The 23,705-nt window shown below is 36.1% G+C and overlaps 6 protein-coding genes and 1 pseudogene across 7 annotated transcripts; 2 read left to right on the top strand and 5 right to left on the bottom strand.

Annotated features, from left to right (window-relative positions):
* Positions 1-4,351: 4,351 nt before the first annotated feature.
* LOC130495101 (membrane-anchored ubiquitin-fold protein 1-like) lies at positions 4,352-6,284 on the bottom strand. Its single transcript, XM_056986201.1, has 4 exons — positions 6,168-6,284; positions 5,239-5,454; positions 4,730-4,888; positions 4,352-4,643 (listed from the first exon to the last, which is right to left on the bottom strand). Exons 1-4 carry the CDS (start codon positions 6,190-6,192, stop codon positions 4,585-4,587), a joined length of 459 nt encoding a protein of 152 aa, XP_056842181.1. The 5' UTR covers positions 6,193-6,284; the 3' UTR covers positions 4,352-4,584.
* On the bottom strand, positions 5,239-9,674 carry LOC130495100 (probable galacturonosyltransferase 13). 2 transcript variants are annotated; one of them, XM_056986199.1, is made up of 7 exons: positions 8,980-9,674; positions 8,481-8,536; positions 8,219-8,377; positions 7,542-8,132; positions 7,150-7,452; positions 6,168-7,053; positions 5,239-5,454 (listed from the first exon to the last, which is right to left on the bottom strand). In XM_056986199.1, the coding sequence occupies exons 1-6, from the start codon at positions 9,179-9,181 to the stop codon at positions 6,772-6,774; spliced, it is 1,593 nt and encodes a 530-aa protein (XP_056842179.1). In that variant the 5' UTR covers positions 9,182-9,674; the 3' UTR covers positions 5,239-5,454; positions 6,168-6,771. The 2 variants fall into 2 exon arrangements, with proteins under 2 accessions (XP_056842179.1, XP_056842180.1); XM_056986200.1 differs by having other exon boundaries at positions 8,219-8,374; positions 8,980-9,673.
* A 274-nt stretch (positions 9,675-9,948) lies between these two features.
* LOC130512390 (uncharacterized) lies at positions 9,949-11,203 on the bottom strand. The gene has a single exon (XM_057010329.1). It carries the CDS (start codon positions 11,076-11,078, stop codon positions 10,128-10,130), a length of 951 nt encoding a protein of 316 aa, XP_056866309.1. The 5' UTR covers positions 11,079-11,203; the 3' UTR covers positions 9,949-10,127.
* A 192-nt stretch (positions 11,204-11,395) lies between these two features.
* On the top strand, positions 11,396-13,858 carry LOC108856951 (microtubule-destabilizing protein 60). The gene is made up of 7 exons (XM_018630859.2): positions 11,396-12,423; positions 12,498-12,543; positions 12,677-12,769; positions 12,853-12,972; positions 13,070-13,168; positions 13,343-13,497; positions 13,599-13,858. The coding sequence occupies exons 1-7, from the start codon at positions 11,636-11,638 to the stop codon at positions 13,732-13,734; spliced, it is 1,437 nt and encodes a 478-aa protein (XP_018486361.1). The 5' UTR covers positions 11,396-11,635; the 3' UTR covers positions 13,735-13,858.
* A 224-nt stretch (positions 13,859-14,082) lies between these two features.
* Positions 14,083-15,442, bottom strand: LOC108856952 (40S ribosomal protein S19-1). The gene is made up of 4 exons (XM_018630860.2): positions 15,259-15,442; positions 14,662-14,752; positions 14,395-14,578; positions 14,083-14,300 (listed from the first exon to the last, which is right to left on the bottom strand). The coding sequence occupies exons 1-4, from the start codon at positions 15,340-15,342 to the stop codon at positions 14,228-14,230; spliced, it is 432 nt and encodes a 143-aa protein (XP_018486362.1). The 5' UTR covers positions 15,343-15,442; the 3' UTR covers positions 14,083-14,227.
* Positions 15,443-19,066: 3,624 nt separating this feature from the next.
* LOC130512319 (LRR receptor-like serine/threonine-protein kinase RPK2) lies at positions 19,067-21,003 on the top strand. The gene is made up of 2 exons (XM_057010154.1): positions 19,067-19,267; positions 19,642-21,003. Exon 2 carries the CDS (start codon positions 19,660-19,662, stop codon positions 20,803-20,805), a length of 1,146 nt encoding a protein of 381 aa, XP_056866134.1. The 5' UTR covers positions 19,067-19,267; positions 19,642-19,659; the 3' UTR covers positions 20,806-21,003.
* Positions 21,004-21,328: 325 nt separating this feature from the next.
* LOC130512400 (ninja-family protein AFP4-like) lies at positions 21,329-22,442 on the bottom strand (annotated as a pseudogene).
* Positions 22,443-23,705: the final 1,263 nt, after the last annotated feature.

Here is a 23,705-nt window from a genome sequence, read left to right as displayed (position 1 = left end):
GGTGAATTGTAACATCCCGAGTTGTGATATGTGAAAAGGCTTAAGAGAATTGATTTGGCTACCTATATCACCAAAGTTGACTTACCTTTTCCGGAGCACATCCTGAAAGAACTCCAGAGTTAAGCGTGCTTGAGCTGGAGTAGTGGAAGGATGGGTGATCTATCGGGAAGTGATTCGCGATAGCGTGCGAGTGAGGCCAAAGCACGGAGAAAGGTCATGTGGTGATTGCAGGGTCAGTAAACGATGATTTCGAGCCTTGGAAAATTAACGACCGACCGTCGGATGGGATGGGACCCACGGGCCGAGAGAGCGGGCGTGGATGGCCCATTAGCCGTGGGCGGGTCGGGGCGTTACATAATGTTTTACAGAAATTATGCATGAACTTTGACATATCAAGTGGAGTTTTTGTTCAGATATCTGCAAGTAATGTAAACATGTCAAACTCGAGTTATGAATCTATTTATTGGCAATTGGAAAATATATATATACACTATGTTTTCAAAAATTTAAAATGTAATGTTTAAATTTTTTTTTTAAAAATATAGCCTTTTTATCAAAAAAAAAAACATGGTATAGTTTCCACACGTTTCCCTTAATCTATGTATGGACTTGGATTTATTTTATACTTGATTTGTATGAGAGATTTGTGTAGGATTTTGAATGGAAAAAATCCAAAGGGGATCCATTTGATTGCGAAATCATTAAGTTGGTTATTGGCTAATTAGTACATATCAAACTTAATATTTTCCACGAATTTACTATATTTTATACCGCTCGAGTCATTGTAAGTATTTTTCTATTGTTTACCAAATATAAAAAATTTAAAGCTCAAGTCTGTCAAAAAAATAAAAATTCAAACTAGTGATTCTAATCTCTTTGATACTAAATAGCATAATGAATAAAAACGTAATTTCGGGAATATTCGTGCAACGATGTGAGTTTCTTAAATTATATTTTCAGTGTCTGCGCCGCATGTTCTTGTCTTCTTGAGAGTGTTAAGAGAAATTAAAGGAATCAACGTAACTATCAAATTGACATTTGTTTTTGCAGCTAGATATTAACTATTTTTTCTTTGACACCTAGAAACAGCCTATTGATATCTGCATTAATTACAGAAATTATAGCTTCCGTTTTCTTAATCATATCCCCATATACCTTTGATAATCAGAGGTTTAATTTTGAGTGTCATTTAATATGTGTAGTTGTGGACGAAACAAAGAAGGAAGCAATCAAGTACACCGTATTACGGTATTAAAAAAACTCTAACAACGGTTTGGCAGATTGTAAACCGTATTACGTACGGTATTCAAATTAAATGACTAAAGAGATTAGGTAAAACTTAAGAAAGGTCAAAAAGAAATTGCAGCCACCTAAGAATACGTCTAGAGCCGATCTAATGAAACATCATAAAGACAAATATAAAATGTTTTTAAATTAATCAACATTTATATTTAGTTATTAATTAAAACTTGAATCATATTGTGTAAGAAGAAACATGTTGGACAAAACTTATATGACCAAAAAACACCCTTGTAGAGCTGTTTGTTTTGTCATGACGTGTGGGGTTGACTTTATAATAAGGGTCAAGCTATTATTTAATAGTAAATAATTCGTTAATCTAGGCCCTTTCAACAGTCGAAAATCTGAAAACCACACGACCAATCATTTTAAAATGATAGTGAACTTTTAAAAGGGTTTGAACTAAGATTAAACATCTTCAAATCTCGTGGTTAGACTAGTTTACAATCACGTCATTTTCGATATGATGAAATGATATGAATTGAACTACCAGCTGTAGTCATACTCAATAAACTAACTAGTCTTGTTGGGTTTTTTATTGCTTCTTGGGTATTGAGGTATTAAAAAATATCTAGGGCCTTGGTAGGTTAGGAGACTAAACATTTTTTTGACTAATGGTTTGATTTAGGATACTAATCATGGTGTCCACTATTTCAGAGGTAGATATTTAGATTAAACCCTAGACAAAGGATTTAGCTGAGTATAACTATAAACTTTTTTCAAATGAACATAAGATAATGGATTAAAATGATGTATTGGTTATAATCTGATACTAGGTTTTGACCCGCGCTTTAAAAGCGTGGGTTTGTTTTTCTTTTTTTTTTTATAAATTTTGAATAAGTTTGTGAAATGAAATATTTTCATTTATTTTTATTGTATTGTTTTATTTTTATTTTTATTTATAAACGGGTATTTATGTTTAAAACTAAACTTGATTTTTTTTTCAAAAATTTGAAGTGGTATTTTAAATTTTTTCAATCAATTTTCACTTTTATGTACTGAATTTTTGAAAGATATAATTTTTAACAAATTTAACTTGTGAATATTTAACAATTTTAAGTCTTTCATTATCAATATTAAATATTTTCAGAAATTTTAATTATATTGAGAGAAATAAATAATAATAATTATGTGTAATATTTGTTAATATCAATATTAGAACTTGGCCCAAATGGTCCAAACGAAAAATGTAAACTTAGATAAATATTAAAATCCGTCCAAATGGCCAAAAACCGTGAAATTAAAGGAATAAAAAAGTTTGGGTCTATAATTAGGAGACTCATTAATTGAAAATGATACAAAATAACAGAAATACTCTTAATAAAACCTGCGACTTCCTTATAATAGAAGGGTAGGTTTAGGTAAAAATTCAAATAGGATCCTGCTTTAATAGTATAGGTATATCGACGTTTCTTATCATCAGTTAAAATTGCTACCACATGCCCATTACAACATTAAAACGATGTGAACGATGTGCGACCAATAATCGCGACCAAATTTTAAAATTTTCCCAAAAGAGAGCAGGTGGAGAAGTGTATATATATAATGCATAACTGTCGAAGATAAACGTGTTCCCAAACATCATTTCGTCTTTGATGTCATGTGGCGATGTTACCAACTTGCAACTTGTTATTTATCACCTACAAGCAGACAGACATGGACTATTTGAAAATTAATATGTTTTTGAAATAATTTGGTTATATATGTTCTTATCCACATACTTTTTTGTAAACATAAAAGGAACTCATCATAATAGTAGATGTGAAAAAATCTACGGATGTGTTGTTCATAAAAGGAACTCATCAAAATGGTAGATGTGAAAAAAATCTACAGATGTGTTGTTCAGGAAGTAGACAAAACGATCTAGGGTTTCTGCCTGGCTTGTATAGTTATGTATATGATTGTGGAATATGAGCATGATAATTCAAGTCAATTGTTATAATTTAACATTTATCCAAAAAAAGTCAGTTGTCATAACATTTCCTTTTCACATGTATATTTCATAGAGACCTCTTTTTTTTCTTGTTCACCAACTAACTTCATTTAAAGTAAACTGGGTTCACTACAAGGTTTTTAGCATATGTTCGGCTATTCCATCAACATGAGAATCAACATGAGTAACAGAGCCTTTACTGACCCAATAAAAGGAAACAGAATCAAAAGCCATAGACCGAGCACTGATATCACAAAGGATTCCATGCTAATCCGAAACGTTTGAACCATCGTTGACTGCCGTCGTCAAAACAAAAAAGAAAATGTATGGTTCAAGCAATTAGTAAGATTTTGTTTTCCACAAGTATAAATTTTAGTCACAACTCACAAGTCTCTTCTGGATAAAGTTTGTCATAATTTAAGTCCAACTTCAGATACGTATAGTGTCGGCACCATGGTCCAAATTCATCTGTATGCATTTATTGATTTTAGAAATATAGATGTTGTTGTTGACATGTTGCATTATAGTAGTGATGACAACTACCGGTTTAATGGTTCCAATCTGAAGGACCTATATAACTTACAAATCAAAGCCCAATATATAGGCCCAATAAAGGTTTAGTAGATTTGTCATACAAAGGTAATAACACTTTCCTTCTCAACAATTAATTGATTTCCCACCAAGAAAGCAAAGCAGGGCACACAAATGTTAAAAGTATTGGAAATTCTAAAAACTGTTCTCACCTCACGATGTCTTAACAACACCATTTCTTCATCAGCTGGGTAAAGCCCAAAAGAATACCAATACATGATCAATAGAAACTCAATCTACTTTAGTGGAGTCGATAATGATAGAATGAATCCAGACCATATTTTTTTTCTATGGTCGCATTACCATACGCTTCTCTGATGCTCGCTCGCTGGTTCCTCCCCTGCTAGTCTAGCTGCACAACTGCTGGATATAGTCTCTCCTCTGTTCCTTTTGATGTTTTCAAGCTTAGGTTTTTTGATTCATTTGTTTCAAATATTTGGTGAAATAATGATATTTGAGAATTTAATCATTTATACTAATTTATCTCTAGTGGGATCATGTTCTTAGATGAGACAAAAAGGTTCTGAAAACAGAGGTAAAAGCAGAGTCTCTTTGTGTGTTTCAACAAGTTCTGAATCACTAGTACATCTATGATTCACTCTATCTGTGATCTTTGCAACAAGTTTAGTAAATAGAGATTTGATTTATACTTTAAAAAAAAACGGTTCAACACTTATGGTTATGCATCAATAAACAATCTATACCAAACCACATGAGGGAACAGAGCAGTAACCTGCCTCTGTTGAGATTTTGCGTTTGTCTTACATGACTGAGCAGACACATTTGTTCATCTTTGGATCATCACCTTTAGGCTTCTTTTCTGTTCCAAAACATAAACAAAAGAAATAATAAAGTCTCTAACAGATTCTGAAGCTTAAAAGTAGAGGCTGTCTAGTCTTTATTTACCTTTTTCAGTAATCAGAGGTTGGATGATAACGTGCATTGTGGTGACAGCGCCAATAGAAACAGGGCTTCGGTAGTCTTTAACAGTCTTGTTGTTGTCCAAAACTTTCCCTGCGCTTATCAACTTCACCTCTTTCACTGTCTTCGGCCCATTTTCCTTTTCTAGCTCGAATCAAAGCACATACAGAAACAAATGTCAAGTTGAATACACAAGTTCATATTAGAATTATGGATACTCAACGAGTCTTCAAACATATGTAAGCCAAACCCGCATTGTTCATTTATTGTCGGTTAATTAGTGACAACATAGAATTTACACCATATTAAAAAGTCTTAAATCTTGAAATGATAATCTTCTATACCGAATTTCTTTAGCATAAGATATCCTAAAGGGTGACGTGATGATTCTCATAAAGTAATCATCAACCAAAGACATAACCATTGTTCCAAGAAACATTCAAGCCTTTTACAATCTCCTTCTCATCAGGTAAGCAAGCAGTAAAAAAACTGACCTCTAGGCCATTGAGAAATAACAGTTTCCTTCAATGCAGCAACAGTTGTAGCATCAGGAAATGCTTTAGGGCCGATATCAGAACCATCAGTTAACCTAAACTTGATCTCTAGTTGATTATCAACTTCTGCCATCTCTGTTGCAAAAAAAGTTGAGTGTCGACTTGGCAGTTTGTCAATGTAAGAAAATCCCAGCAGGACCTTCTTTATTCTTCTATCTGAAATGTATAAAAAATGAAAAAGGATTTGTATTTTTCTTCAATAAGTTGCTTACGAAGATGAAAGCTGAAGAAGAATTCATATTTATAATAGACACTCTTTTGTAACAGAATCTGATTCATAAATGGATCGCATGCAACAGAGCAATAAACAGAGGATTTTTAACAGAACACACACGAGTATATTTATGTCATCATAATGAATGTTAAAGATCAAGAAATCAGAAAAATTTAATCAAAAAACAAGAATGAGATCCTCAAAAGAGTAAGAGGATCTGTTAAATGAATAAAACTGGAAACTATAAAAGGGGTATAACTGCTTTAAATCAACAAATCCAGATTTGAAACGAATAAAAAAAAGAAACCCTGAATAAAGGTGAATTCTTACTTGGCTCTGTGACTGATCTGAGCCAAAGAATCTTAAAGGAAAGAGAAGAAAACGCATCAGAGAGAAGAGAGAGAGAGAAAGAGAATTGGGAAATGAGATGAGGTTAGTGTAGAGAATCAATGGCGGTCAAAGCTTTCCATATTTCTCTCATATTCTTCCCTTCTATGCGCCTTTGAATTTTCCCATCAATCCATTTTAACTACTTTTATTACCCTTTCTTTATGTGTTCCAAGAAATTCTTACATGCCTACTTGTTTTTGCTTACATGTGAAAGCTTATCGTGAAGAAACTTTTGGACAAAACTAAAGGCAGTTAAAAAGAATACCTTTCTTCAATGACATATTATACATCACTTCAGACTTCAAAACAATTATCAACTAAAATAAGAATCCATAATGTCCTCTCTTTCACAAGGATTGTAATGTTGTATGTTTAATAAAATATCAGATGACAAAAAAAAAAAATGTCCTCTCTTTCTTTACATTTTACCTATCAACATCATCAAGTGGTAACCTCTGCATCAAGAAAAGTCTCATGATTGATGTCTTAAATGGACCTTAACAAAGCAATAATTGTTCTTATAAATTCACTAAACAGTAACAACCAATGAAATCAAATAGTAACTGTCAAAAAAAAATAAGGAACAAATGTAACAGTGTTGTTGTAATTGCTCTCCTTTGGACTTAGTAGTACTTGATTGATCATCACCAAAAACCCTCTTCTGGTGTGTCCCATAAACATTCTTTTTTTTTTCTTGTAACAGATCCAAGAATTTGGAATCTCTAATCGAAACCGAAATGAATATCAACAAAAGGGTACCTTCTATCTTTACAAAAGAATGAATCTCTCTCTCCTGTAGCTATGTAACTGGTTTCATCGTCCTGAATCTCCAGTCCGCTTCAAGATAATCTGAGAGCTTTCTGTTTTTGCTATTCCAAGATATGACAACTCTTAATGAAATCATTGGAGTAGTTCACATATTTTGTCCAGAATGGCCTCAGATGCTCGAAACCTATCTCCAGCCACGGCTTTGATTGGCCATTGTAGTGAATCACTGCAGCTTTCTTCGCATTTTCTATGTTGGTATCGCTCTGGTATCCTAATCCAAGCATATGCCAAGACGAATCTATTGCCTGGACATGCCCTTTAAATGCAATCAGAGCTGGAGGCAATGTCCCAAGCTTCCACATTGTTAGATTCGACTTCAGATTCTGCACACATCAGATCAAAAGCAAAATCAAGGATTTGCCATTTTTTTGAAAACATTAAAATCAAAAAGGACATTGCAGGCTTCTCTGATGCTTTACCGCTTTTAGCCAAGAATGATAAGTTTCTCTGATATCTGTCTTCCTCCAAGTCCGTAGATCAAATATATTCATTCCATAGGCCCAAGCACATTCTTCTGGATCTAAATGCTTTGAGATGAGCGGGTGAGAGAAGTTGAAGTAGTTCCTAAGACGCTTTGACATAACCCATTCGTCTTCTCCTCGACAAGTCTCCACAGCTCCATTTACCTTCCCGTGAAGATCAATATCCCACAGAGGAGATAGATCTCGCTGAATCACTATATCATCATCTAAGAACACTACCTTGTCCAAGTTTGGAAAAAGCTGCTCAAAACGGCCAAACAAACAAGCATTACATTCATATTCTCGAATCCGAATGACTGATGATTTAAAAGGACAGACATCTTTGTTACCTCTGGTAGATATATTCTAAGATGGTTGAGCAAAGATATGTATTTGGGACTTCTTGACTGCAACTTGGAAGCGAATCTTCGAGGAGTTGTTTCACTGAGGTTTGCACCAGCGATATGATTCCCATGGTAATAGTTTCTGATACCGTGATGGGTTTCCACAGCTTCGAGAACAGGAACATTCTCTCTTGTTAGCCAGTCGAACTGATGAACGCTTTTGACTTCAACGATCGCAGGAGAAACGGAGTTAAGAGCAAACCAAGAATGCATGCCCGCATAGGTTTTCTTGTCGGTGATAACATGGAAGACAATTTTCTCGGGTCTAGAAGATGATTGAACAGCTGATGAGACGACAACCGAAGCAGCCAAGATGTTGTCTGTAGCTAGAACAAAATGGTGGTAAGCGTTGTCTGAGAGAAGAGGGAGACGCTCAGGGGAAGGAAGCTGTCTCCGAGCGTGAGCATTGGAGGTATATTCATCGGTTAGTCTTAAAGAGAGACAGTGAATTCCTTTAGGAATGGAACTTGCTGCAAAGTGTTTGTTCATAAGTTCCGCAAACTTGGATTCCCTCATATCCCTTTCAAACTTCTCTATCTGTGTTCAAGGAGATTTACTTAAATCATATTAAACATCAAAAAATCTACAATATATAACAATGAAATTCAGAGTAGAGAACGTACCATAGCTCGAAGGATGAGGGAGAATGTTTTGGCATCGTAGTGGTTGGTCTTCATATCAGAAACAAGTTGGCGAAAAGAAGCAGGAAGCTTTAAATCATGTGGAATATCCTGAGTGCTTACTTCGTTTAGAATCTTGTAAAAGTCTCTAACTAGTCTCTGCTGCAACAGAAAAAGATATGAATTAACGTAAAGATAGAGAGGAGAGGAATCCATGTAGTAACATGTTAAAAAGAATCAGAGAAGAAGCAATAATCAGACTCACCTCTGAATCATCTATCCTAGCAAGAAAACGTGGTCCTAACCGCCTCCCTAAACAATCTGAAGCAACAAAGAAAGAAACTTTCATGAGCTCATCAGATAATCATAATAAGAAAGGTACACAAGAAGAGATCTTAGGGTTGCGAACTAAAAGCATAAAGAGAAGAGCTTTAAGATTGGCTTTGTCAAAATTTGGTTAAAAGATCTATTAATACCGAGAGAAAGATTGTAGTTTTAACTCCACACAACGCACAACAACGGAATTCTCCAAAACTTGAGCTTGAAACATCATACTATGAGATACATTTGAGACAGACGCTAAGTGATTCACTTGTGAGAAAGTGCAAAACTTTAAAGAGGCTAAGTGGCATTGGATCCAAACAACATAACATATAATGCAAGTGACAATCTTTTGATTTAGCAACAAAAAAAAACTAGCTCATCTAACAAAATTCAGGTGCTAGATCCCAATTCCTAAACTAGAATTGATAGAAGGATTTTACCAATGGAGGAGCACTTGTTGAGACCTTCGAGGGTAACAAGAGCGGTGACGATGAAGACGAAAGGCAACAAGAAGGCGAGGATTAAGATAGTGTGGAAGAGAGTTCGGTAAGAGATGTGACGAGGTGCGACTTTGATCTTCATCAAATCATTGCTGCTCGATATCGTTATGCTTCTCATGCTCGGCGATATGTGAACTTGCATCCTCCTCCTCCTCCTCCGCCTTTTAACCCTAGTCTTCCCAAACCAAACAACATCACCGGATCTCTAAATCTTCCTCTCAAATCCGATTCCTATTTCCTCCTTTTATTCCCTGTCTGTCGCCTTCTCCGCATTTAGATCTCCGACAACCAGCTATTTGAGATCTTACTCAATTCGACACAAATGAGTTTTTGTGTTACGGCAAAGATATTACAGAGACAGATCAATGAGCTGTTGCTGCTGCTTCTTGTCAAATTAAGAAGATGACAAAACCAAAATTGAGTGTTAAAAGGCTTTTTCGCCGGTGGATCTAAACATTAATTACACAAAATCACAAATCAAACAAAAAAGGAAAAAAAAATCGTAATTATCATTTTTGATCTTACAGTTATAAATGGATTACTAAAAAGATTTTTAATTGGATTTTTCTATGATACAACTGTGTTTGGTGGATTTGGTGTTTTCACCTTGAGTTTAGGGTTTTTGTATTTAGCTAATTATAGGTGTTTATTCCTACTTTCATGCCCCAAACAATAAATAATTTTGATTTAAGGATTTGAGAATACTAAGATATCAAAAAAAAAAAAAGACAATAAGCTACTCATAGGATTAGCTTACAGGAAAATGATTTTCTTATTGCTTGCCAAACAAGAAAGGGACAAAAAAGTCTACAACTTTGATCAATTATCAAGTGCAAAAAGATGCTAAACCCCATAGCAAGGCTACAAGGAAAAAACTGTACAACTTTGACACTTAAAAGTCTTTACGTATGTTACACTTCACAAGACAAGGACAATGGAGTTTCAAAAGCACAAAAATTCCAATTCTCCATTTGAGAAACACAGAAAGAGAGTGTGTGTGTGAGTGAGGGAAAGAGCTTAACTTGTTCATCTTCAAAACCTCAGCTCGAATAATCCACCGGTCAATGTCACTGGAGCCACTCTCAACTTCAGCTTCTACTACTCACTCTTCTCTGCATCTCATGCTTTGACTTTTCAGAATTGTTCTTCATTCTATGGACCGTCTGATGACCACCCAGAGCTTGATACGTCGAGAATACCCTCTCACAGACCCTGCACCTATGCTCATTGTTACCCTTACTTGCTGCTGCATTTGAAGCTTCAAACACAGCTTCTTGACCCCCAAGTTTCTGTCCTGTATCGCTTTCAGCTTTCTTCAACATTTCGTCCAAACTCACTCTCTCCAATCTAACTTGTTCTCCAAAACTCTCTGCTCCTACCTGTTTCTGCTTCTGGCCCGATTCATCTTCCTTCATAACCTTCTTGTCTCCCAAGAAACCCAAAAGCTCTTTCGACCTTCTATTACTCATAGACCCATCTGCTAATTTCCCAACCAGTTTTTGCTCATCTTCACATTCGGTCTGATTCATCTCTAGATTCGAAAACAGAGCATGACCACTCTTAGACAACATAATCAGAGACTCAGCGACTTGTAACAGTTCTCCATCCTTGGCAAACGTAGAAGAAGAAGAAGAAACAGAGGGTGGAGGAAGAATCTTCTTGTACCTGGAAACTCTTTTGGATCTCTTTCTCCTCTGCACATCACTTCTGAAGATACACAACAGATCCCTTTCGCTCTTCTTCTTCTTCTTATTCTCTTCAAGCGAATGCATAGTTTGTGTATGATTCCTCAGGCATTTCTCATATCGAAACCCTTTACCACATTCTCCGCAACGAATCAGACGCTTCCTAATCCTTAGAGATTTCTGGGTGGTTGTTCTCTTCGGGCTTCCCCTCAATCCGTAGTAGCAAAAGATCTCTTCGTAGTGATGATGATTCATCGATTCTACTAAGCCATTCTTCTTCTTATTTCGAGAGCTTCGAGCCTTCCTGGGGTGTAATTCGAAGATGGGTTTCTCGAATTCTTGATGATCTTCCATCGACGCCAAGCTCGTTGGACTCAGAGATGATTACGCCAAAAGACTCTCACTAGTCACCAAAGAAACATGAGCTAAAAGAATAGATTTTTCTTCACTTTCCCGAGAAAACGAGATGGAGAGTGAGCGAGGGAGAGTGAGCGAGGGAGAGAGTAGAGAAACAGAGAGATTAGTAGGCGAGGGAAAGAAGAAAGAAGCATGAACAAGCACCTTTGGTTTCAATTGGAAGGTCCGACGTGGCATTCAGGAAGAAACAGAGGCCAGGCGAATGTTAGTTTGGGCCCTAACCCAATGGACATTCATAATTTTGCAGCATTAAACCAAAAAATTTGAAATCAAAAAACTAATCCATATCCGTAATTAACGAACCGTTACAAATTGCGCCTCCAAAAAAGTCGCAACGGTCAGATTTTGCCCCCATATTTTCCCTCCTCTCCTCTCTTCTTCCCTTCCAATAATTTTTGCATCAGTACTCACTTCGTAAGAAACCCTAATTTTTGAGTTGCGATTGAGTTTTTGATCCATCCCTTGGCGAACTTATTACTCTGTCATCATCTTCGATGGAGTCGAAGAATGCTAAACCTGAGACTCTAGTGATGGATGATCAGATCATATCTCAATCGAAGCCTCAAGTGGTTTCGGTTTCATCGGAGAATTCGAATCCTAACGTCCCACACGAGACTCCGGTGAGGATCTCCGGCTCTCCGTTCGCGAAGTCGAGTGAATCCGCGGAGAAGGTAACGAGATCGAAGCTTAATCCTAGCCTGGCGGCGTTTTCACCAAGGAATCGTATCAGAGAGAGGAGATTCGTGGTGGTGAAGAAGAAGAAGAAGAAGAAGGAGGATTCAGCGTCTGTGGAGTGTAAGTGTGGAGCTAAGAACATGAAGAAATGCGTTTGTGTTGCATACGAAACTCTCCGTGCTTCGCATGAAGATTTCTTCAAAAAGCGAGAGGTAGAAATTGGAGAATCCAGCCTGAATGTGGAGGAGGAGGAAGATGAAACTGGTGATTGTTCGATGAAGAGGAGACGAGAAAAGGTGCTCGAAGAAGCCAGAAGGAGCCTCCCTGAATATGGTAAAGTGATGCATCTCGTTAAGGCATTCGAGAAGCTTACTTGCTTCCCCTTTGCAAAGGCAACAGAGGATAAGAAGATTAAGAAAGCTCTGAAATGGGGGTTGCCTGGGATGATGAGCCTGCAGCAGCAGCAGCCCAAGTGTCCAGAGGAAACTGAGACAGACCAAGTTACATGGACTTCTTCATTTTCACCATCTGATTTGGTTTTAACAGCTACCAATCTGGGAATAGAACAACCTCTTGCCTCAGTTTCTTCATCATGGGGCAGCAACAGGTAACCAAATAGAGATTTCATTTACGAATTTTGAAACTGTTTGTTATGCATACTTCAGTTTCGTTCTCTTACAGTGTTTCAAGCCTAAGTTCAAATGGTGGTAGGAGGAGCAGGAGAAATGTAAGTGTGTGTTAGCTTTCAATGTTTGCAAGCATATGGTTTTATTTAGACTCTTAGTGATTATCTTGCTATATCTCTCTCTCCTTGTATGGTTGATGACTGTAGTGATAGTTTGATATTCTATTTATAACAGAGCTTGGACTCCTCTGCTTCAATGGGTAGTAGAATATCTAAGAAGAAGCAGGTCAAAGTCACTTCTTTGAAGCCATTCAAACTTAGAACTGAGGTAAAAAAACTTGACATAATCAAATTAAGATAACTTTTTTGAGGATATGATTTGTTTGTGATTGTTGGTCTATGTGTACGTAGGAACGTGGACGAATGAAAGAAGAAGAGTTAGCGAAGAAACTACAAGAGATGACGATGGAAGAAGAAAAAATGAGAATCCCAAAAGCTCAAGGTCTTCCCTGGACAACTGATGAGCCTGAGGTGAGAGACTATTCTTTCCGTGTATTAAGTAACAAAAAATAAGAAGCTTTTGCAGAAGGTTAATTAAACATTGCAATGTTGTTCTTCTCTGTTTCAGACTCTGGTTAAGCCTTATGTGAAAGATATCACAATACCAGTAGAGTTAAAGCTCCACTCAGACATTCGAGCAAAGGAACGTGCAGAATTTGATTACCAGGTAAAAGACCTTGCAATGGTATACTATAGAGAGATGCATGTTTCAGTTTTTAGTAATGACCTGAACTTGAACCTACACAGAAATTCTACATGTCTTTCAGTCTGTCAAGTGACTAATACTAAATCCTCAGCAGTTTGGCTTCATTTTTTTTGTGGTCGTTTTATTGTGTACCAGGTTGCTGAGAAAAAGAGTCTAATAGAGCAAGACAAAGCAGAAAGAGTAAGGCAACAAAAGGTAGCAGAAGAAGAAGAGTTAAGAAGGCTGAGGAAAGAATTGATCCCAAAGGCACAACCAATGCCATACTTTGATCGACCATTCGTCCCCAGAAGGTAAGTAAAACACTCACTGAGTTCAGTTCACGTCTTGATGGAAACATCACAAAGAGTATTCATTCGGACAGATAAACTGTTGTTGTTGTTTGCCTTTGAAGGTCGAGCAAGCACCCGACGATACCTCGAGATCCCAAGTTTCACAAAACTCAACACAAGAGATGCTGCAGTACATCGTCTTGGAGTGAAACAGGATCTTACATGAGCGATCTCTTGTACCAGCAGCAAGACCTTTAAAGATGCTTTGCCTTCCATTTGCACATTTCTTCACTATCTTTTTTTCTTGTCCATATTATCATCATAACTTGCCCAAACAAAACTTCTACCATTTAAAGAAGCCGTTAATGAGTTTCCTACACCATGATCCATCTTTTGTTATCGTCACAGTAATGAGAAATTGATTCTCAGATACTCAGGTTCACCGTGTATTTTTTTCTATCACTTGAAACGTGCAAGTTTACTCAAAGCTTTGATTAAAAGCTTCTTTATAAGCTACATTTCCTCTAAATCATTTAGCATTTATTGCCTTTGTATTTTAGTTGATGTCTTGATGATAGTTAGATGTTCAAAGAAGCCAACAAAAAAAAGATGAACAAGTTCTGAACATTATGAGAGAAGTCTTCAGCAATGATATTGATAATGGTTCTTGAGAGAAAAAGATAAAAGGACTAAAAACAGGACATTGGTTTCAAAAGTAGTAGAAGAACTAAAAAAAACAAGATTCAGATCTTCAAATTTCAGCTGCAATACGTCCAGCAACCTGGTCCAAATCCCGTTGACCACTGGAAGTGATTCTTCTTCCTCTGAAGAAGACAAACAATAACAGTTTGTAACCATCAGAGTCTTGCTAAAAAGAAAGATATACAGAGATGACTTGGATTTTAAGAAAGGCGTTACCCTTTGGTGTCAATCTCAACAATGTTCATAGTCTCCAACTGCTGGAGAATGTGACGTGCAACGCCACCGCTGCTTTTGCAGAAATGTGGTGGGCGACTGCCGTTTCTCTTGCTTCCACCGTAGATTCTACGGAAAGCACCAACGCCAAGACCTCCCCTCAGGTATACCTTCCTTGCCATAGATGCTGTCATCATAACGAGAGAGCATTCTTGTAAAAATGTCTACTAGTTGAATAATAGAGAGAGACTAGGAGGAGAGAGAGGTTACCAGCTCTGATGTAGTACCAATCAGGATCATAAGGGGCAAGCTCCTTCAGCTTACCAGTCTTCACAATGTCTGTCCATGGGGGAAGCTCGATCTGAAACAGACAATAGACACTACATTATGGTCCTATGAAGAGTTAGAAAAACACAAACAACTTGTTATCAGCATGGTAAAAGAGTTGTTTGGGCTTCAATCATTGTTCCCAATAAGAGAAATTATATTAAGAATCCAAAGCAACTAGTGATGACGATGGCCAATTACAAAGATTGCAGATTTCAATAAACTTACAGTACATAAACAAACTTCTAACTGATCCAATAGACGCTACTTAAGTGAGCAACGGCATAGTATTATGAATTCAGGATGAAAAAACATTGAAAGCTAAAGGTTTTTATTTATTGTTAGCTAAACGTACTAATTTCATTCCGGTAATATAACATGTCTATTGTTATTTAGTAGACTGTATGAGGACCATTTACAATGCCAAAATTCAACACGAGAGAGACATAGCACTAACAAAACCCACAACATTAAAAAACTGAAAATCAGAAATGTGTATAGACTTTGGTTGATTTAAGATATGAGAAGAAGAGCACTGACCTTGCCAGATCGCTTGAGATGAGAAGCGTACGCCTTGACGAAGTCATGAGGAGAGACATCTTTCACTGTTTTACCTGTCGCCATGGCTATTGTTCAACAACAGGAGGGAGGGTTCAGCTGAATAAACTCTCTCCGCCACTCTCGCAAGGACTAGCCTTTTCAATCTCCAAGTAAGTTTATATATGCGTCATTACATTTCGCCTAGGGTTTTCTCCAAATCCGCGTCGTCAACCCGACCCGTACTGGGTATTATACACTAATGGGCCTACTTTCTTCTTCATAAGGCCTTATTAGCTCAAATGAGTGTGGGTCTGTGGGATAAAGTTCCTAAATACGGACTTGTTATGTTTCAGTTTGAAGTTGACTATTAGTTTTGCTTTATAAAGCGCGCCACCGTATAAAACTAATGGGCATGAATAACGACACCGGAGCCGCCGGCGTTTTACCATCGCATAACTACTGGTTCGAATGTGAACCAGGCTTTGGATGTCTTGCCTGATATCTTTTAGAATTCTAAGTTCCAGGAGCAGATAGCTAACCTGGAGCGTGATGCCATCCTCAGGGTCTCAGGGAAATACAAGATGTTATTACCTACCCATTTCATTTCTGTTTTTATTGTTAAAGATATTTATTCTCTTATGTAAATAGATGTTATTAAGTATGTTACCTATTTTATTCTTAAAAATACTTAGGATATCAAAATTTTCAGATACATTTTAATTGTTTTATATCAAACTAATCCTTCTAAATTTAATTTATTTTTAATACACAAAACAATATTAGTATTGTTAACTTATATATTATTTAACTATATTTCGCCACAAAAAGTCTTTTTATATGTTACTGTTACTTATCCTCTATGGATTCTCTGCATCTTTGTTAAAACACTATATAAGATTATAAATCAATTTAAGATCATGGGATTTAGGTGTGGTGTTGATATAGACGATTCGATACATATTGCCATGTCTTTGGTTCACTTTAGTTCCAAAAGATATCACTATAAAATGTATGGCTCGTATACCTAATAAATCTAAAAATGAAAACATGAACAATAAATCTAGAAATTTAAAGCAGTACTGTCATTATTTCATTTTGAAATAAGAAATAAAGTAATATTTAAGCAAAAAAATATTCAAAATGAAGCAAAAAAATAGAATATAAAGTAGGGAAATGGTCTTGTGGCACTAATCAAGTTCTCTAGTTCGGTCTCCATTTCACCAATGGCTTTGTGATATTCAAAAAGACATAACTTCATGTGTTTTATGAAATCCTCCTTTGTTATTGGATTGATCAATGCATATTTCAGAAGCGCATTGAATTTGTTGATTAACCATGTGAGTTCTTCGTGTCTAGACCCCAATTCCTTCAACCGGCACACGAACTGATGGCCTCAGATTACATCCATTTTGGCTTCACCCATGAACACCATCTCTACTTCATTCAGCTTTGAAGATTCTGAACCCATTGTACTTTCTCCATGCTTTTTGTTTGGAAAAGGATTTTATTCTTGTTTTTGTATTCTTTGTGTTTAACCAGATGGGCTGTTTATAATGTTAGAAATGAATTGCATATATACAAAACTAATATTCCAGAAGATGATTGTAACTGTTATGAATTATAATGATCCAGTGTCAAACTACAGTCAGTATTAACTAACTGGACTAAAACAACATATATTAACTAGTACGAAACCAACTATACCATTATCTATCATATGGGACAAAAGTCTACGAGAAAACCAAGCTACATCCACAGCATGGTAAAAAAACCAAAGCGGCAATTTATTATTCATTATTTATTTCACCTAAACTTTACCAACATACTAATTTTAAGGGTGTTCTTATGATCTATGTGACTATTTCATTAGTTTTTTTTACTAACATTTCATTAGGTTATTTTTTACATAAAGGGTTACATTTTAGCTTCTCATAATTGTCAAGGTCAAAATTTCATAGTACCAAATAGAAAAACATCTTTTTTTTTGAACAACCGAAAAACATCTTTTATGTGATTATAGGTTCTGGTTCCCCCAATTTCTCAATATTTTGGTTATAAGGAAACACATCTGTCACATGCATTAATGCACTTTCTTTTTTTTTGTCACACAAGCATTAATGCACTTTCTTATATTTTCAAATATGTGACTGATTATGAAGTTTTCTTACAAGTAAATTTGAAATATAATGTAGCAAAGCATAGTAACCACTTTCAGGGGTAAAATGTATTTTTCAGCTTTCAAGTTTATTCAGATATCCTAGTTTTAGGTTTATCTTGTATTTGTGATGTCAATGTGGTATTTTTTTTTGTGTTTTTGGATTTGAGTGTAAATTCATAGTTTCTAATAGCGTAATAAGTATTTTCTTTAATATATTAATAGATAATTATATTACAATCATAAGTTCACAAAATTAGTGTAAGTTGGAAATTACTTTGTAATTACATGTAAATTTAAAAATATAGTTATGAACAATAACCACTTCCAGGGGGAATATGTATTTTTCAGTTTTCAAGTTTATTCAAATATATATATATATATATATATATATATATATATATTCTATTTTTATTACTTTCGGAGAAAAAACCCATTCTAGGAAGACCTGTTGAAACTTCAACAAAATATGGAATGGCAATCGCAACGTCTCACTGACAAAGAAATAGAGGATATAGACCGTGGAAGATTCAAATAAAAAGCGACGTTGCACCTCTTTTTAAAGTCGACCAAATTAATGCTTTGGTAATTTCTTGATCATAACTTGTTCATATTATGATCATTGCACTTAAAAATCTACTCTTCAATCTGAATGAGAGACTTTGGTCATAGCCAAATATGTAATTGTATTATGAACTAAAAGTATGTTTAAAAAATAATATATATATAACTTTTAGATTCTAGCTTGCATTTGTGATGTCAATGTGTTACTCTTTTTGTGATTTTTTTTTTTGGATTTTACAGTAAACTCATAGTTTCTTCTAGCGTAGTAAGTATTTTCTTTAATATATGAATAAGTAGTTCTATTACAATCATAGGTTCACAGAAGTATTATTAAGTCTGTGGAACTGACTTTGTAATTCGATTGTAAAAACAACGATTTTGTAGTTCGAGTTATATGCACATCCATATACATAGATGTATATATCTATAATAAATACTAGCTTCAGAGATCTTTCCTTGAACATTGGTTGATAAGAGATTGATTCGTCTTGGAGCACACTAGGAGAGTTGCAATATTGTTACATTTTACTATCACTCATTAACAATTTTTTTCTCTTAACATGTTCTACGTCACATTGGGAGAGTTGCAATATTGTTACATTTTATTCTCTTTTTTTGAACAGCTCGTTTTTTTGTTAGATTTTATTCACTCTTTGTTACATTTTTTTCACTCATGACATTTTTTTCTTCTCTTAACATGTTCTACGTTGATTTGAATAAACAATATAAATGCTCCCTCCAATTTAGTGATAAGATAATCTCGCATCTACCTACTATTATCAATCATGTACCTATTGCGATTTGATGCGGTGATACTACAATGTTTAACAAAAAATGTAAACTTTACAACATGATTTATTTTGTTATTATAGAACTTTTAATAAATAAATAAATAAAAAACTCTTAATAAGTGTTTAAAAACTCTTAATAAGTGTTTAAAAAACTCTTAATAATGAATAGCTCGAAGTTAAAAAATACGAAAATGTTTTGTCAGCCAATAGGAAATAAACAAAATGGACCCTACTCTTTTGTTCAGACAAGATTTTGATTCATTAATATTTTAAAAAAATAAAAAGAGAGAGAAGAAAAAGACGCGTGTGACAGTGTTGAATTTTCATCTCTCTCCTCTGTTCTTTTAAACTTCAACCTCTCTGCTTCATCAGTTTCTCTCACTAAAAAAAAAAGCTTTCTAGTCTTATCATCTCGTTAAACTAGGTTTAAAGGCTCGAACCTGAGATTGTTTCAAACCGTAAAGAAAGGAATTTTGCTCGAAGTAGGAGACTTTGAGAGGTGGGTTTAGGGTTCAAACATTTGGGGATAAGTCACGAAGATAACATCTTTGCCTGATTTTATTTTATTTTATTTTTCTGGCTTGTGGGCTTCCTCAAACTCGATAGTAATTGGTGGGTTTTGTGTGTATTCATCCTATTAACTTGATTATCCATGTTTTTGAAGATAAAGATTGTGTCTTTACAATGAACTAAATCTCTGTCTTTAGGAACCTCTGTTCAGTGTTTGGTTTTGCAAAGGGTGTCTTTTTATTTTTAATTCAGTTACTAAACTTTATGATTGAAGTTGAATCGAATTGGGATTGTGATTTGAAGTTGGAGATTTGCTGATGTTTTTAATCTTCATTGCCATGTGTTTTTTTTTTAAACTTACAGATTCCCTACTAGGCCCCCATGGGAGATTCTATCACGCAGCAGGATTATGCATCTTCGCCACTCGACGACAACGCTGCGCCTTCAGGGAAAGAAGGCAGCGGATACAACTCGCTAGAGATTGCTTCCATCGCCTCAGCTTCAGCCATTGTCTCAGTTCTCATCGCTCTTGTCATTCTCTTCCTCTTCGCGAGGAAGTTGCATCCAAGATCAAAGATCACAGCCACCACTACCAAACGAGAAGTCACTATGTTCATCGACACAGGAGTTGCAATAACCTTCGACAACGTTGTTAGAGCTACGAGAAACTTCAACGCTAGTAATCTCATCGGTAACGGCGGATTCGGAGCAACTTACAAAGCGGTAATCTCTCAAGACCAAGACGTTGTCGTCGCTATCAAACGCCTCTCTATAGGACGGTTCCAAGGCGTCCAACAGTTCCACGCAGAGATCAAAACTCTCGGTAGGCTTAAGCACCCGAACCTCGTGACTCTCGTTGGTTACCACGCGAGCGAGACCGAGATGTTCTTGGTTTACAACTATCTCCCCGGAGGCAACCTCGAGAAATTCATCCGAGAACGTTCCACGAGAGCTGCAGACTGGAGAGTTCTTCACAGGATCGCTCTCGACGTAGCTCGAGCTCTCGCTTACCTCCACGACCAATGCGTCCCACGTGTTCTTCACCGTGATGTCAAACCGAGCAACATCCTCTTAGACGATGATCACAACGCTTATTTATCTGATTTCGGGTTAGCGAGGCTGCTCGGGGCATCGGAAACGCACGCAACGACGGGCGTTGCCGGTACGTTTGGATACGTGGCACCGGAGTACGCGATGACTTGCCGGGTTTCGGATAAAGCGGATGTTTACAGCTACGGAGTGGTGCTTTTGGAGCTGCTTTCGGACAAGAAAGTGCTTGATCCGTCTTTTGTTTCGTACGGTAACGGTTTCAACATTGTGCAGTGGGGTGACATGTTGTTGAGACAAGGACGGGCCAAGGAGTTTTTCACCGCCGGTTTATGGGATGTTGGTCCGCATGATGATCTCGTTGAGGTTCTTCACTTAGCGGTTATCTGTACGTTGGATTCTTTATCGACGAGACCGACGATGAAGCAGGTTGTACTACGGTTGAAACAGCTCCAACCTCAGCTTCGTCATCTTGTCTAGCAATAGTTAAAATGTAGCTAATATGTTTTTTTTATCACTTGTAAATTGTTTTATTATATAGTTTTGAGTTATTTTCTCTGTAATCTTTTTTTTGAAAATAGCCTAAAATTGTATTGAAATGTTTAAAAATGATACAATTAACCCTATAGAAACTCGATGTGATTTGAAAACAGAATGAATCTAGATCGTTTAAGAAAATGTAGCTAATATTTTCTTTATCACTTGTAAATTGTTTTATTATATAGTTTTGAGTTATTTTCTTTGTAATTTTTTTGAAAATAGCCTAAAATTGTATTGAAATGTTTGAAAATGATACAATTAACCCTATAGAAACCCAATGTGATTTGAAAACAGGATGAATCTAGATCATTTAAGAAATGTAGCTAATATGTTTTCCCACTTGTAAATTGTTTTTTTCCCACTTGTAAATTGTTTTATTATATTTTGAGTTCTTCTCTTTGTAATCTTTCAGTAAAATACCCTAAATTGTTTTTAAAAAAGTTTGAAAATAATACAATTAACCTATAGAAACTCGATGTGAATCCAGATTAAACAAAATATTTTGTTTAACAACAATTGGGTTCTAAAAGAGTATTATGAACTACAAAGAAGAAGAGGGAAGTTTAACAACAATATGTCTAAGAGGGTTACTCGTAACATCATCGCCACCATCGGCCACGGTGCCACCGCCGTGCCTAACGAACTCCGCCGGTGAAAGAAAACTGCCGTGGCAAACACACACTATCTTAACCTCCTCCTTGCTACCTCCGTACCAATAAAGAAACCCCTCCACACGTTTCCCGTCAGCTCCGACATCCCTCGTAGACACACAAGGCATGTCTTCTAAAATGTTCCTAGCCTTCTCCATCCCGAAACTTCTTGGTTCTTTTTCTTCGTCGTGTTTCCATTTTTGCCCCTCCCGCTGACCGGACCGGGGCAAGAAAACCATCATTCTCCTTTGTCGGAGGAGGAGGAACGTTAAATGACAGAAACGGCTTCGCCTCGGCTTGGACCTCTGTCTTCTCCGGTCGCTTCCTCTTCGCCTCGATCTCCGTTTTGACAGGCAGAGAACGCGTCCGATCCAGCTGGAACATGTCCGAAACTCCCGTCTGCCGCATATCTCCGCCGGATCTTTGGCCGTCGAAGACGAAACCTTCCGGTATGGAAGAAGATCGAGCCAGTTCAAAGCTCTTCCTTTTCCTCGATCTCGGATCCGTACCAAACTGACCATTGAGAGAAAAGACCTAACGTTAGCTCGATATCTTTACCTTCTTCTTCTTCTTCAGCATCTCTCTTCTTTGCCTCTTCCCGATTCTCACCATGCTCAGAGTCTATGTGACAAAAATGGTTGCTCGTGACGAAAAACTTCTGCAAAAGATTGGGGACTTGAACGACGCCGTTTGTGCTGCTTCCCCTTGCTCTTAACATCTCCATATTATCAAAAGAACCAGAGATAAAAAGCACAGCAAATGCTGAAAAACTGAGTTCAGAGAATCCGAACTCGAATATGTTTAGTTTTACAATTTTGGGAGAGACGAAACCATTTGTCTCTTTAAAATAACCAACAAGTGTTACTATTATAAACCTATAGTACCTACAATTTGCAGTATTTTATATTTTTCGGGAAAATCATGTTTTTGAATTATTTTACAAGCATAGTTGACGACGTTGTACGGATTTAATTTCCTTTTAGTATATTTCACACAAGTTGGGCTTACAAAAAAAATACGACATATTCCCATAATTCCACTTAATATGCCATGAAACTTTATTACTATCAGCAAAAAAATGTTATAATATTTCGTTAATTATTATTTTACTATTTCTTTTTGGTGGAAACAAGAAAAGATAGACGACCACCCACCACGCCACGTGGAAAAGGTCATCAAGTGGGGAAGAGAGCTTAGCGTAGACGTAGGCTACTTGTTGATTTACAACTTGACACGTGTCTAATTTTTCAACGTGCTCAACTACGACAATCACTTTATTGCCACGTGTATCCAGCCTGACTGGGTCCCCAACAAGCCAATCAAAAAATTAAATATGACAACCTTCTCTTTTTTTTCTTTTTTAGCTTATCATTATATTAGAATGTGAGCCACTTCAAGCTCATTTTTAAAATTCATGTCAATATACTGTTAAAATTAAATTGTGAAATTTTTTTTTCTTTGAATTATAAATTATTCTATTTGAATTTTGTTGTTAAATAAATATTCATATGATTTCATAAACAATGATAACCAAGAGAAAAACGAAAAACAATTTTAGAATTTAGCTAACAATTTTTAGAACTCATACAGTGTAGTCTCATAAAAACCATAAGAATTATAAAAAAGTTGGAAAGGAATGGAGGATCTCCTAAAGAGACGCAAACAATCAAGAGTAGATCGAGAAGTGGGATCCGCATAGTGGCCAACTTGTATTTCTTTTTTTGTGTGTTCATTTTTAGAAAATGTTAATTCAAATATGTTTTCCTAAAAAGGTGATAAAATTATTGACACGTTTCGTTTGACAGAGTATGCCACGTGTGACTTTATTCATTGCTTCACGACAATATACAACCAAGTTGCAGGGACATGATAACATTAATCAACAAGCATGGTCAACCAAGCTTAGGTTATTTTTTCGTTTTGGCTCTTTTTCCTAAATGATGTACACCTAATATACAACCTAATTTACTATCAATTGGTGTAATAGAGTTTCCAAGGGTCAATTGCAGTTTTATTTCGTAAGTCTACACCTAATACCTCCATCATACTATATAGCATTATGTATGGAACTGGATTTGTGTGTGTGTGTGGATAAATTATACACACGGTAGATGCTTCTCCGACGACCCAACTTGCTTACAAACAGACTGGGCTTTTGTTCAATAGTGTTAGTCGTCCACATTTCTTTTT

The sequence above is a fragment of the Raphanus sativus genome, chromosome 5 (genome assembly GCF_000801105.2).
Source record: "Raphanus sativus cultivar WK10039 chromosome 5, ASM80110v3, whole genome shotgun sequence".
NCBI lineage: Eukaryota > Viridiplantae > Streptophyta > Magnoliopsida > Brassicales > Brassicaceae > Raphanus > Raphanus sativus.
Note: the sequence above shows the minus strand (reverse complement) of the source record. Positions and strands in the feature narration are given on the sequence as shown.